The following is a 15,062-nucleotide window of genomic DNA, read 5'->3' on the forward strand; positions in this document are numbered from 1 at the left end:
GCATGCCTAGCTAATGGTCAATAAATGACGACGACGACATAGATACACAGACCTACCTGTAAGGTCGACCGATAGACATAGACGATGGAGCTCAGCTGGCTGGTGGCGCCGGCGTGCGAAAATTCTCCGTCCGTGCGGGGGCTTGCTTTTCTCGGCTTAGTCCCGCCGTCCGGGCCGCGCCCCCACGTGAACCGGGATTCCGATGCCCCCGCTTTCCAGCGCCAGTCCGCCGACGTACGCATCGGCATCCGTCGAGCGTCACGCCCGGCCACGCACCAGGATGGAATGGAACTCACGCGCGGGCGCAGGCGCAGTCGCCGCCCGCCCAATCTCCATACATCTTTAACTGTCGGGGTCATGTCGATCGATCGATCACCAGTAAATTCAAACTGACATAGCTTTCTCGATCGATCGGAGAATATGCATTCCCTATCCCATCCCAACTGCGTGATTGCGGCTGATTATTCGTCCATGTCGATCGACCAGCCCGTCGCGGTAGTAGAATGGCCTACGGCCTAGCTGCCGAGACTGGTCAGCAGAGCGCGCCCGGTAGTGCAGTGCAGCTATGGCCTGCCTTGTGTGGTGATGTGATCGTAAGATAGATAGATACGCCTGCGCGCATGATGCAAACGCCCTAAGCTAGCTCGCTCGCTAGCTGCTGCATGCACCGCCAATTCTGTATAAATAGCCAGCTGCACCTGCATATGCCGGCAGCCACATATACGCAGCTAGCTACGAGTATCTACATAGCTAGCAAGCTAGATACTAGTGCTATCTAGCTCCTTCTAGATTATAACCTCACCAAGCTATAGCTGCATCTGCCCTGCCTGCATGCGAGCTGGTTAAGTGAGCGCTGCTGCCTGCATATAGACCGACCCTCAGCAAGCTAGCAATAGCACATGGAGGATGACAAGAAGGAGGGCAAGTACCGCGGCGTGCGGAAGCGGCCATGGGGCAAGTTCGCGGCGGAGATCCGAGACCCAGAGCGCGGGGGCTCCCGCGTCTGGCTCGGCACCTTCGACACCGCCGAGGAGGCCGCGCGCGCCTACGACCGTGCCGCATTCGCGCAGAAGGGCGCCACCGCCATCCTCAACTTCCCCGGCGAGGCTGGCAGGATGAGTGGCGGGTCTTCTTCGTCGTCGGCCGCCGCTCAGGCGGCCGCGAGCAGGCGCGTCCCTGACACGGAGAAGGTGGAGCTGGAGTACCTCGACGACAGGGTCCTGGACGAGCTCCTCGCGGAGGACTACTACAGCACTAAGAAGAAGTAGCTAGCTAGCTAGCACGCACACCCGAAAGAAGAAGAATAAGCTACTACTACTCCTAATTAAGCTGCTTGGAGTCAAGGAGGAGAATGGTCTTCGTTGGTTTGGTCGGTGGGTGCATGGCAGGACTAGTCATGGCTTGCATGGACACACTCACACACGTGTAGAACAAACCACTGACACGTCCTTTGTCCTGGCGAGCCCATGCAGCGTGCTTTAATTTGTTACCGACAAGATGGAACGAAGTAATTAATGGGTATATATACGCAAATGAAAGTAATTTATTTTTCTGCAAAGACGTGTGTGTACGTACAATGGTCGCATCAAATCTATAGTATACTGCATTTACCCATGTTCATTTTTTTCCCTGGCTAAAAATGGTGCCTATAAATTTTGTCATGGATTTTTCACCAATTTTTACGAGTCTTCTCTTCTGGGAAGGAAGGATAACAATGTCCACTCCATGCTGTGATTTACCCACCATCGTCAAGCTCGCTTGATAAATCGTCGACCGCTGGTCAATGTTCGGTCGCAGCTAGCAACAAAGCTGATTCCCCGACAGTGGCACGCACGAAAAACACAGGCCCAAAAAAGAAGTGAATCCTCGGTTGCCAGCCCCGCCTTCAGAATCATCAGTACTTGTCACAACACGTCGCGGTCCTGCGTGGTAACAGCACTCTATTGATCGACCAGGCGCCATCCTGAACCGAACCGCGTACGAGGTTAAGGGCCTCTCTGATTTTTATAGGTTTTCGATTCGAGGATTGAAACCCTTACGAAAAATTTCTTTGCCGGTCGTTTGATTTGCTATACTGAATCATATAGAAGTTTTGTCTACATATTCCTTTTACGAAAATTATGCATTCACTAAATACTCTTGGAATGAATCATCATTTTTTTTCTTTGATACAATTAAACAAATCAATTCCTATGGAAGTTGGATAGACATGACCAAGAAAAACAGATAGACACCATATTGCAATCATGTGTTTCTTCTATTGCGTTTTTCCAGAATCTTGTGAATCAAATAGGCCTTCATAAATAAAGCTTTTGTTTCAAGCAAAAAAAATAGCCCTTCATTTTTGTCTTTTTTTTTAACATCCTTCATTTTTGTTGTTGCTAGGTGGTCTACAAACATGGATGTAATTTTTATTTTACTTTTAGGGGAGTAGTTTTGTTACTTTTGATGTTTTTTGTAGCTAGTGTCATGATCTTTTCTGCATAGATAGAAGTTTTCTCAACACAAATAAAATAAATTATAAATAGGCCTTCACGTTCATGCAAGGGAGAGGTTTGGCCTCGGGAGAGCTCCTAGTTGACGTTTGTCAGTGTCCCGTAGTTAGTTTTTGGCGTCACACTTGAGCAGTTTTTGTTTGTTTTTCTCCAGTTTCTCTGCCTTTTTTTTAGAAAACATAATGTTTGTTTTTAATAGAGCTAAATGATTCAAAGACTATTTAGAAAAATAGAAAAGTATATTAGAAAAAATAGAATGTGTTTAAACAAAGTTCAGTATGTAATAAAAAATATTCATATGAAAAACAATTCAGTAAATATTCAAAAAATGTTACCCATATACGAAATATTCAGCCTGAGGTAAAAAATGTTCACCACATTTTTCAAAAAGTTCATCGTACATTAGAAACAAGTTCACCAATATTAAATAAATTTTCAATGCGTATCTAAAAGATGTTCATCGTATATATTAGAAAAATGTTTATAGTACAATGATTATAGAAAATAAAAAGTGGAATAAACCAAAAAAACTATGAGGAAAATAAAGGAAAACACAAAAATATAAACGAAAAGAAAAGGTAATTTGATAAAACCAGGAAAAATATACACCCGAAAAAACTAAAAGACAAAAACCTAAAAAAACATGAACACAAAAATTGAAGTGCATGGCTAAGCTTCGAACTGGGTCGTCCCACTGTGACTCCCTGCAAGGGAAGCCACCCTAGGGTTTGTTCGTCTCGTTTAGCAACTATTTCTTCATGATTTTGGGAAATTTCCAGCTTCGGTTTTTCTCGTTTCAAGAACCTTCTAAAGAAGGTTCTGGTCCAGTTCAAGTCAGGTTTTCTATTTTTTGTTTTCTTGTTCCTTCCTTTTCCAATTTTCTGCGGGTATTTATGTTTCTAGTTTCATTTTCCATTAGAAAATTTATTCGATATTCCCAAAAAAATCCAATTTTTTTTTAAAAAACAGAAACCCATGTTTACAATTTTGGTTCAGAATTTCAAAAAAAATATCTGATTTTCAAAAAAATTGTTCGTAAATTCAAAACATATTCAAATTCTTTAAAAAACTAGAAAAATAAAAAAAAACTTTGAAGTTCGCAATTTTGGAACATGTTCAGAATATGAAAATTGTTCTCATTTTTAAAAAGTGTCCTCGGTTTTAAAGAAATTATTCAAAATTTCAATAGTTTAGTTGAACTTTCAAAGTTTTTTTGCTTTTCCAAAAAATTCATGTTTATAAAGTATATAGAAAAAAGTTTGAACATTTAAATTTTGTTCAAACTTTACAAAAAAAATTCATGTTTTATTATAATAACAGACTAAAAATAGTTAAAAAATCAAACATTTTAGTAGACCTGTTAGCTAGAGTAACCCCTTACTACAGTAAAATACCTGACAGCCTAGCCTGCTCGGTGAGGCTCCTATGTGAAAGCTCGACTATTTGATGCACCGAGCGGCAAATAGGATCTCCCAAAAATATTATATTTCCTACTTCCGAGAGCAGCTAATTAAGGAGTACTCCTTGGAGAGGCCCGCAAGGGTGTCACTTTTCGAGGGCTGGGAGCGTGCCATTAGATGTGCTGGACTTTCCTCCAGATTTTATTTTTATTTTTCTGGACGCGTTTTCGGCTTTGGATGTTTTTTCTCAGTTTTTTTGGCTTTCAGCTTTCCCCCGGTTTTCCAAATGTTTTGGACCAAAAATATTCAAAAAAAATGGCACAAAAAATCATTTGTCCCTGCGAGAAGCACATATCTATTTTTCGTGGAGGCACAACTTTGCTTCCGCGAGAGGCTTGGTCGTGCTTCTCGGAAAGGACAAAAAACATGCTTTTTATTACTTCCATGAGAGGCACATGCAACGATTTACTTCTCATGGAGGCATGAATTTGTTCTGCAAGAGACGCAGTCGTGCCTCTTGAAAAAGGAAAAAACATGTTTTTCTCCCTTTCATGAGAGGCGCAAATTTACTTCTCGTGGAGACACGGTTTGCTTCCGTGAGAGGCATAGTTGTACCTCTCGGAAAAGGGAAAATATGTTTTCTTTTTTTCTTTCACGAGAGGCACATATTTACTTCTTGTGTAGGCATGGATTTGCTTCCGCGACAGGCACAAATGTGCCTCTCGAAAAAGGAAAAAAGATGCTTTTTTTAGAGGCCCAAATTTACTTCTCGTGCATGCACAAATTAGCTTCCGCGAGAGGCACCGCTGTGCCTCTCGGAAAAGGAAAAAAAATATATGTTTTCTTTTTTTCTTTGGCGAGAGGAACATATTTCTTTTTGTGGAGGCACAGATTTGCTTCTGCGAGAGGCACAACCGTGCCTCTTCGGAAAGGGAAAAAACATGCTCCTGTTTCTGTGTTTTTTTTGCCTGTTTTTTTCTGAAAGAAAAAGTTCATCGAAGCCTACCAATATGGGATATAGTTTTAAGAATCTTGACGCGAGGAATCCAATGGGGAAGGGTTCGCGATTTGGACGGGTTGTTTAAGAGATAAAAATGTTTTGAATAAACGGATCTACAGAAAAAGGAAAACTCTCATGTTGCAACAAGTGGCCTTTGCAAATAGTATTTCTTAATTAGTGATTTCATCTATTTCCCTATTAGTACATTAATAAGGCCGCAGTGTCTCTCTTATTATGGTCGCTTTGGCTATATAAAAGTGATTCTGTTTTAATGGCAAAATCTCTTCTTTGATGCAAGTTATTTACCGTTGTACGCTATGCCTTTGTATGTGGTCAACGTTGCACCCAACGGAGTACCAACCGATGTTCAAGGTGATTTGTATGCGGTTAAAGGGGTGGCTAGGAAGGCTCTTACCCAACATGGATGACAATGTAATCTTAGGATTGGTCCACCTATTCCTTCAACATAGGGAAAAGTGTTGATCTCATATTGCTTTATTGATGTCAATATGTCATTTTTCCTTTTTACAACAGTCAGCGTTTTGTCGTTACATGCCTCTTCACTATGAAGAGGCGGAGTGCTGCTCATTATGTTTTGCTTCCGCTTGCTGCTTCATTTTAAGTTAATAAAAAAATTATTTTATAAAAACATTACTTTTGTCTGAACATGTGAATGATTTTTCTCATCAAAAGAGGAATTTTTTGTTCACAAAATACATGGAAAGTACTTTCATATGACTGGCTTGCAACAACACAATGTTATTTTCACACACAAAACATCACTAGCAATTTTGTTTCACAGAGACCCTAGATTTGCCGGTCCAAAAAAAGATGAGAGGTCATGAACAGTAGAAGTGCAGGTTGTCAAGTAGAGACAAGGAAGAAGGAAAATGCAGTATCCTTATGTTATAAAAAGATCATCACATCATGGGTGAAGCAATTGATCATCAAAAATTTATTAGGGGAAGAATGCTCTCAGAAGTGGAAGAAGTCTTGACCTACATTGAGAAGGAGGATGTTTTGCCTCCGATCGAGAAAATAAAATTTGTAAAGCAAATAAACCGATGCTTTGGGAAGGTGAGACGAGTAAATAAAATTGCTGATATTGATCTTACTTTCCTTGTTGTGTAAGTCATGTGGGTGATACAAAGTTCCTGGTAGAGACCTTGTTTGAGTCGAGCTATAGGGGTTTCCAAGAAAAACGACGGTACATTATCCCACAATGTTCCATCTTCCTAGAAAAGTGGATTTGTGCCAGAAAAGTTACAGAAGATTTTTTGTAGACCAGATAGGCGTATGTGACATAAATAGAGACCAGTCTTTGATGTCTCCCTAGTGGCTAGGGAAGCATTAGCATCACCCTATGGACCGCAAGATCTTGGCCATAGCGTCGAGGAAAGACTCCAGCTCCAAACAAAAATGCAAACCAACAAAAGCACCAAGACGCTCCAAAAAAACTCAACGGGTTCAATGGATCTCTCTTGCGACGACATAAACTTTAACTCTGCAACAATAGTTGCACCGAACCTGCAGAGGAAACGTACCTCTTGATGTAGTAGAGAAACTACCAAATGACATTTATGTTCAACGACACCGCGACCACTCTCAGTACATTTTCATTTAGGACTAAAAAAATCTTCTTGAAATGAGTATTTGAAACACATGTATGAACATCTAGGTGTCCCCACCTAACATCGCCAAAATGACCGCTAGAAATGAGGAACGAATAGAAATTTTGGCGGTGGTGGTTGTCTTCTACTCTCTTTTTATAGATATGCTGGGGAACGCAGTAATTTCAAAAACAATTCCTACGATCACGCAAGATCTATCTAGGTGATGCATAGCAACAAGAGGGGACAGTGTTGTCTACGTACCCTCGTAGACCGAAAGCGGAAGCGTTATGACAACACGGTTGATGTAGTCGTACGTCTTCATGATCCGACCGATCCTAGCACCGAAGGTACGGCACCTCCGCGGTTTGCACACGTTCAGCTCGGTGATGTCCCACGAACTCTAGATCCAGCTGAGGTCGAGGGAGAGTTTCGTCAGCACGACGGCATGGTGACGGTGATGATGAAGTTACCGGTGCAGGGCTTCGCCTAAACACTACGACGATATGACCGATGTGGAAATCTGTGGAGGGGGCACCGCACACGGCTAAAAGATCAACTTGATCAACTTGTGTGTCATAGGGGTGCCCCCTCCCGCGTATATAAAGGAGCAAGGGGAGGGGGCCGGCGGCCTCATAGGGTGCCCCAAGGGGGGAATCCTACTCCTACTAGGAGTAGGTTCCGGCTTTCCTGGTCCAACTAGGAGGGGAAGGAAAGAGAAGGAGGGGAGAAGGAAAGAGGGGGCCGCCCCCCAAGCCCTAAACCAATTCGGTTTGGGCCTAGGGGGTGCCCCACAGCTCCCTTGATGCCCTCTATTTCCACTAAGGCCCGTGAAGGCCCATTGACCCCCCCCCACGAGGGGGGGGGGTCGGTAACTCCCCGGTACTCCGGTATTTATCCGGTGACCCCCGGAACCTTTCCGGTGTCCGAATATAACCTTCCAATATATCAATCGTTATGTCTCGACCATTTCGAGACTACTCGTCATGTCCATGGTCTCATCCGGGACTTCAAACAACCTTCGGTACATCAAAACACATAAACTCATAATACCGATTGTCATCGAACGTTAAGCGTGCGGACCATACGGGTTCGAGAACTATGTAGACATGACCGAGATACGTCTCCAGTCAATAACCAATAGCAGAACCTGGATGCTCATATTGGTTCCTACATATTCTACGAAGATCTTTATCGGTCAAACCACATAACAACATACATTGTTTCCTTTGTCATTGGTATGTTACTTGCCCGAGATTCGATCGTCGGTGTCATCATACCTAGTTCAATCTTGTTACCGACAAGTCTCTTTACTCGTTCCGTAATGCTTCATCCCGCAACTAACTCATTAGTCATATTGCTTGCAAGGCTTATAGTGATGATCATTACCGAGAGGGCCCAGAGATACCTCTCCGATACACAGAGTGACAAATCCTAATCTTGATCTATGACAACCCAACGAACACCTTCAGACACACATGTAGAGAACCTTTATAATCACCCTTTTACATTGTGACGTTTGGTAGCACATAAAGTGTTCCTCCGGTATTCGGGAGTTGCATAATCTCATAGTCTGAGGAACATGTATAAGTCATGAAGAAATCAGTAGCAATGAAACTGTAACGATCATGATGCTAAGCTAACGGATGGGTCTTGTCCATCACATCATTCTCCTAATGATGTCATCCTGTTCATCAAATGACAACTCATGTCTATGGTTAGAAAACATAACCATCTTTGATTAACGAGCTAGTCAAGTATAGGCATACTAGGGACATTATGTTTTGTCTATGTATTCACACATGTACTAAGTTTCCGGTTAATATAATTCTAGCATGAATAATAAACATTTATCATGAAATAAGGAAATAAATAATAACTTTATTATTGCCTCTAGGGCATATTGCCTTCAAGATAACACCTAGACATTATTAAGTATATTGAGTTTACATAGCCCGAGAGTTCGACAAAGCTAAACATGGCGACCAGCTGAAAGTTCTAACGAATTTCTTGTCATAGAATGGGCATCTTCATTAACTTCCATCCCTTTATGCTTAAATATCACTTCTTGGCAGCTACTCATTTTAGAGACAATCTCCCAAATCATCATGGCATGTGCTCCAAGGCTTCATTGATATTTTGGATGAGCGGCTGAGCAGTTTGAAGCGATCACCATGGAATTTAGATCTATATCCCGAGCAAGGAAAAGGGCCTCCATGCATGCTTTCCACACATAACGAATTAGTTATGGCCTCCATTACCATGACTGATGCGCCTAAGGAATTGTCTTCATCAGATCATAATATAATTGTCACGAAACTTCTCAAATTCGCAACTGATACCGGTGCATCAAATTACCCTTCAATCGTCCTCAGGGAGGGGAGGGGGATCCACCTTCGCGGAGGTCTCAAGCTTCTCTCTGGGCGAAAATGCATTATTCGAACGTTTATATCAAGCTTTTGAATGAAGTCTGATATGAAGTTGCATGTTGTGAACTTTTTTTTTGCGGGTAAAATAGGAGTTTCTTCAACTGTAATAAGGCTAGAATATGCTAATACAGGATCGTGAATAAAGGGGGGCCTCTTGGCAACAACAGGCAGTGCTCCGAGCCGTACAAGTATAGTTAGCTAAGCAATATGTAACCCTATTTTGCATATGAGCAACCATAACTAGAATATACTCCCGGTCTGCCATAAGCGTCTTAATGTTCTGGCTGATGTTACCATATAGAGATATGGAGAGCAAAGCATCCTTCATGGTGTATAAGGCTCCCATTGAGTTTGAGTGAACCAATTCGGGAAGGTTAGACCACCGTAGGGCTAGTGACATACCCCTCTAATACTGCCTTGATCTTTGCTTCAAGTGCACATTGCAATAAAAATTGTAGCTTACATGATGCAAAGATAATATGGCATGTGCTAATCTCCAGTATCATATCAACACATGTTGAACCATCCTCCAGAGAGAAGGACCCATCCACAGAAAGAGCCAGTCAATCCTGCTGGTGGCGCTGGCCATGGGAAGGTTGTGAACATGCTTTGGTAAACATCTTCACGAACAACATCCCATATATAATGTCACGATTACTTTCACATACTCCTACGAACCCTAAATAAACTGAGTCCTAGGTTGAAGTTCATGTCATAGGAATTACTTCAAAGATGAACACGTCTTGGTATTTTTTTTTTCTTTTCTTATAAGAAACAGTAATAGCTAGTATCTTTTTAATGGGCTGCCCATGTGAGCGCTGTCTACTTATTGCTCGCGGTAGGCAGCACATACTCCTACTAAGGGCCTGTTCGGCAACTGCCCAACTCCTGGTTTCTCTGAATCAGCGGGCGAAGCTGGACCGAACAGGTCAGCTCCCAGAAGCTAGCTTCCCAGATCTAAGACGGGTCGTAGTATAAAAACTGGGAGCGAGTGTTTCATGGATCCCAGAAATCGCAGAAGCTGGAGTTCAAGTTATTTACGGCGAGCTGCCACCGCTAAATGAAAGAAAACGCTTCGTACAGGGAAGAATAGAACGCAGCAACTACCTTCGCTCCCTAACAGGCCAGAATCGCTTAATGGGCCAGCCGGCTACCAGCCCAAGACTAGCGAACTGGGATCTGTGAATTCTGTTGCCGAACGGTTTTTCTGATCCACTATTTTCGTCGGGAAGCTGGAGGTGAGATCGAGAAGCCGGATTTGAGGATTTCTGGAAGCTGGGCAGTTGCCGAACAGGCCCTAATTATCAAATCGTGTCCGCCCCGGTTTTCCCTAGCTGTATCCGTGTAAGCAACAGACTCTGCTTACCTTTGCTGCCAGTCGTCCAACTCCATGCCGAATCGGTTTTCGTCTCCCACGCATCCAAATCTATAAACGTGCTGCTCGATAGCCAGGGCGCAGCAGGGCAGCGACAGATCGAAGTAGCAAGACGAACTTTGGCACGAGATCTGCGAAACCCCGAGGCGCGATGGCGAGCCGGCAGCTGCAGGTGCTGAGCGCGCTGGACGGCGCCAAGACGCAGTTGTACCACTTCAGGGCGATCGTCGTCGCCGGCATGGGTTTCTTCACTGACGCCTACGACCTCTTCTGCATCTCGCTCGTCACCAAGCTCCTCGGCCGCATCTACTACGCCGACCCCTCCAGCCCTAACCCTGGCTCGCTGCCGCCCAACGTGGCCGCGGCCGTCAACGGCGTCGCGCTCTGCGGGACCCTCGCCGGCCAGCTCTTCTTCGGCTGGCTCGGCGACAAGCTCGGCCGGAAGAGCGTCTACGGCATGACGCTAATGCTCATGGTCGTCTGCTCCGTCGCCTCCGGGCTCTCGTTCGGACACACCCCGGCCAGCGTCATGGCCACGCTCTGCTTCTTCCGCTTTTGGCTCGGCTTTGGCATCGGCGGCGACTACCCTCTGTCCGCCACCATCATGTCCGAGTACGCCAACAAGAAGACGCGCGGAGCCTTCATCGCCGCTGTCTTTGCAATGCAGGGCTTCGGCATCCTCGCCGGCGGCGTCGTCACGCTCGTCCTCTCCACGGTTTTCCGTAACGCGTTCCCGGCGCCAGCGTACCAGGTCGACGCCGCCGCGTCCACCGTGCCGCAGGCCGACTACGTGTGGCGCATCATCCTCATGCTCGGCGCGCTGCCAGCGGCGCTCACGTACTACTGGAGAACGAAGATGCCGGAGACGGCGCGGTACACGGCGCTGGTCGCAAAGAACGCGAAGCAGGCCTCGCTGGACATGTCCAAGGTGCTTCAATCGGAGATCGAGGCGGAGCCGGAGAAGCTCGACGAGATCATGGCCAGCGGCGAGGAGTACGGCCTCTTTACGTCGCGGTTTGCCAAGCGCCACGGCCTCCACCTCCTCGGCACGGCGACGGCGTGGTTCCTGGTCGATGTCGCGTACTACAGCCAGAACCTATTCCAGAAGGACATCTTTGGCAGCATCGGCTGGATCCCCAAGGCGCGCACCATGAACGCGCTCGAGGAGGTGTTCCGCATCTCCCGCGCGCAGACGCTCATCGCGCTCTGCGGCACCGTGCCGGGCTACTGGTTCACCGTGTTCCTCATCGACGTCATCGGAAGGTTCTGGATCCAGCTCGTGGGGTTCGCCATGATGACCGTTTTCATGCTCGGCCTCGCGGTGCCTTACCACCACTGGACGACGCCGGGCAACCACGTCGGCTTCGTCGTCATGTACGGGCTCACCTTCTTCTTCGCCAACTTCGGGCCGAACGCAACGACGTTCATCGTGCCGGCCGAGATCTTCCCGGCGCGGCTCCGGTCGACCTGCCACGGCATCTCGGCTGCGGCGGGGAAGGCCGGTGCCATCATCGGGGCGTTCGGGTTCCTCTACGCGGCACAGTCGCCGGACCCGGCGCACGTGGACGCCGGGTACAAGCCTGGGATCGGCGTGCAGAAGGCGCTGTATGTGCTCGCTGCGTGCAACCTCCTGGGGTTTTTGGTCACGTTCCTCGTGCCGGAGTCGAAAGGGAAGTCGCTCGAGGAGATGTCCGGCGAGGCCGACGCCGAGGAAGGCAACGGCGCCAATAAAGTCCGCCCGTCGGGAGAGCAGCTGGTTTGAATAGTTTTGATCCTCGAGAAGGCAACACACGCATACGTGCATGTTTGCATGCGACGAGTTTTTTTTGTGTCGTGACCGGAACTTTGTGTAGGTGTATACAGTAAATTTTGTCACTGTTACATGGTAGGCATCGGTTGATATTACGCTTGATCTTAGCCAAAAGGTCGACAAAAATATACTATTTGTTAGAGAAAGGAAACATCAAGATTTTAGATCTCTCGACTTTTTAATTTTTTTTGCAGAGAGAAACTTGTGTTACTTAATTAATGAAGATTAGAATCAAGATGACATAAATGTTTTGAGTCGAATGATTGAACTGTCATTAACGATCGCGAGAAGATGCATCGGTTCCAAAAAAGAGCGAGAGGCATGGTTTGCAGATGGAAGCGCTCAACGGTTGGGCAAGGGGAGATTTTCCCTTAATTACATAAGTTCTTCATGAAATCTTTGATGAGAACCTGAAACATAAACTCACAACGAGAAATAGCGTAACGTGATGTCTTGAACAAGGATATCTCAAGAAGAGAACCCCCCCCCCCCCCCCCCCCCCTGAACATATTTTTGGAATGTAGAATTTGATAGAGGCTTGGTAAATAAATCAGCAAGATTGTTGCATAATTTAACTTGCAAGATGTTTATTTCCCCACTTTTCTGAAGATCATGGGAAAACCCACTTAGGAGAAATACATTTAGTGATATTGCTCTTGATGTATCATGTTTGCATTTGTGCCACATGCCGCATTATCTTCATAGATAATGGTAGGTGATTCTATCGAACCAATTCCACATGACTGTTGTATGTGGTTTATCATTCCGCGAAGCCATACACGTTCACATGTTGCTTCAAATAATGAAACTATTTCAGAATGATTGGTAGATGTTGCCACCAGATTCTGTTTTAAAGACTTCCTGATATAGCAGCACCACCATGTAGGAACACAAAGTCGGTCTGTGATCTGGCATTATGGGGATCAAATAAATAACCAACATTTGTGTATCCAATCATATCAGAGTCCTGGTTTATCTGGAACTGGAAAAATAAGCCAAGATCCTTTGTGCCTTGGAGATATCGAAAGATATTCTTCATTCCGGACCAATGACGTTTGGTGGGAGCTGCACTGTGTCTAGAAAGTAGATTCATTGCAAATGCAATATCTTGCAATTTGTAAGATACATAAGCACTCCAACGGCACTGAGGTATGGAACTTCAGATCCCAACACCTCTTCTCCATCATCCCTTTGCCCGAATGGATCTTTCTCTATGTCTAGAGAACGAACCACCATGGGAGTTTTTGATGCGTATGATGGACAATGCTAACTTCCAATCGACTGGAAGTCAAGGAACAGATCCGCACGATTCCTCCCTTTCATAGCTTGCATACATGCATTAGCTTCATCTTATTTATTTTTTCTGTGCGTGTCCACTATCCACTAGCACTTAACTAGCAACTCTATTCATATACATGTAGAAAAAACTAAATTGATGATGCCATTAAAGATTATTCCCAATGCAAAATTCAAAATATTTTGTAGCTCACACCGTCGCTCCGATTGGAAAACCATTTTCATATAAAAGATTCGTCGCGAAAAGAACTTCGAAACAAGATCCCATATTAATATGATCTGACGACTTTTTTTGGGGTCAAAAGTTATCACGTCCAGGCTAAGTAAGTTATCATGTCTCTGGTTCATAAGTTTCTGACCGTTTATACAGAAATTACCGGGGCATAAAAATGGTCAACCAACCTTCTCCCCACGTGCAAATGAACTAAGACAAAATAACTGATGTCATCCTAGATTCCCCTCTATTTCAAAACTTCAAAATCTTTTGTAGATCAAACTGTCGGTCAGGCTGAATAATCTTTTTCACATAAAAAGATTTGTTGCGATGAGACCTTCAAAAATAGATCACATATCGATATGTTCCAACGACTTTTTTTCGGGTCAAAAGTTACCAGGCGCAGGCTAAGTAAGTTATGACGGCTGTGCAACTAAGTTACTTCTTGTTTATATAGAAATTACTGGGGCATAAAAATGGTCCTCCAACCTTCTCCCCACATGCAAATGAACTAGAGGACAGAATAGCTAATGTCATCCTAGATTTTCCCCTGTTTCAAAATTTCAAAATGTTTTTTAGCTCAAAACTGCCGGTCCGATCGAAAATCCGTTTTCACACAAAATTCTGTCACGACGTGAGCGTTTAGATCCCATGTTGATATGCTCCGATGATTTTTTCTGGATCAAAACTTACCACTCTTGGGCTAAGTAAGTTATCACGCATGTGCTACATATGTTACCATGTTGTTTACACAGATATTACCGAGGCATAACCTGGTTTCTCCAACCTTCTTATGAGCTCGGGTTAAAGTTATCACGGTTTTTGTTTGTGAGTTATCACGTATGCGTAGAGTACCAAACTGTTTACACGAAGGTTATCGAGAGGGGGGGGGGTTTAAACAACCCCTCGCCAAAGTTATTGGGACCGAGGCACATAAATTATCAATTTTGCGGTGTGAGAGTTACCATGCTATTCACACAAAAGTTACCGAGGGGATATTTCATCAACCCCTCCCCCATGCCAAAGTTATCAGAACCGATGTACATAAGTTATCTGGTATGTGATGTATGAGTTACCATGTTATTCACATAAAAGTTACCAGGGGGATATTTCATCAACCACGGTGTTTTGATGAAATATTTTGGGCTCAAAAAGTTACCCAGTGTTTGTATGTGAGTTATCAACTTTGTTGTGCATATTTTACCATGTTATTTATACAGAACTTACATGTTATGTTTTCAAACACTATTCCTCCCGAGTCATAAGTTATCACAGAGTTTGTAATAAATTATCAGGTATGTGGTGTGTATATTACCATGCTATTTACTCAAAAGTTACCGGGTTGTGTGTTTCAACACCCCTCACCCCGATCAAAACTTACCGCGATGTTTGTATGTAAGTTATCTGGGCAGTGATGTGTAAAGTATCATCAT

The 15,062-nt window shown here is 44.6% G+C and overlaps 2 protein-coding genes across 2 annotated transcripts; both read left to right on the forward strand.

The window, feature by feature from the left end:
* The first annotated feature begins 828 nt into the window (after window positions 1-828).
* Window positions 829-1,268, forward strand: LOC123089371 (ethylene-responsive transcription factor ERF096-like). Its single transcript, XM_044511070.1, has one exon. It carries the CDS (start codon window positions 900-902, stop codon window positions 1,266-1,268), a length of 369 nt encoding a protein of 122 aa, XP_044367005.1. The 5' UTR covers window positions 829-899.
* Window positions 1,269-10,227: 8,959 nt separating this feature from the next.
* On the forward strand, window positions 10,228-12,349 carry LOC123089372 (probable inorganic phosphate transporter 1-12). Its single transcript, XM_044511071.1, has one exon. It carries the CDS (start codon window positions 10,461-10,463, stop codon window positions 12,069-12,071), a length of 1,611 nt encoding a protein of 536 aa, XP_044367006.1. The 5' UTR covers window positions 10,228-10,460; the 3' UTR covers window positions 12,072-12,349.
* Window positions 12,350-15,062: the final 2,713 nt, after the last annotated feature.

The sequence above is a fragment of the Triticum aestivum genome, chromosome 4B, assembly GCF_018294505.1.
Source record: "Triticum aestivum cultivar Chinese Spring chromosome 4B, IWGSC CS RefSeq v2.1, whole genome shotgun sequence".
Classification (NCBI taxonomy): domain Eukaryota; kingdom Viridiplantae; phylum Streptophyta; class Magnoliopsida; order Poales; family Poaceae; genus Triticum; species Triticum aestivum.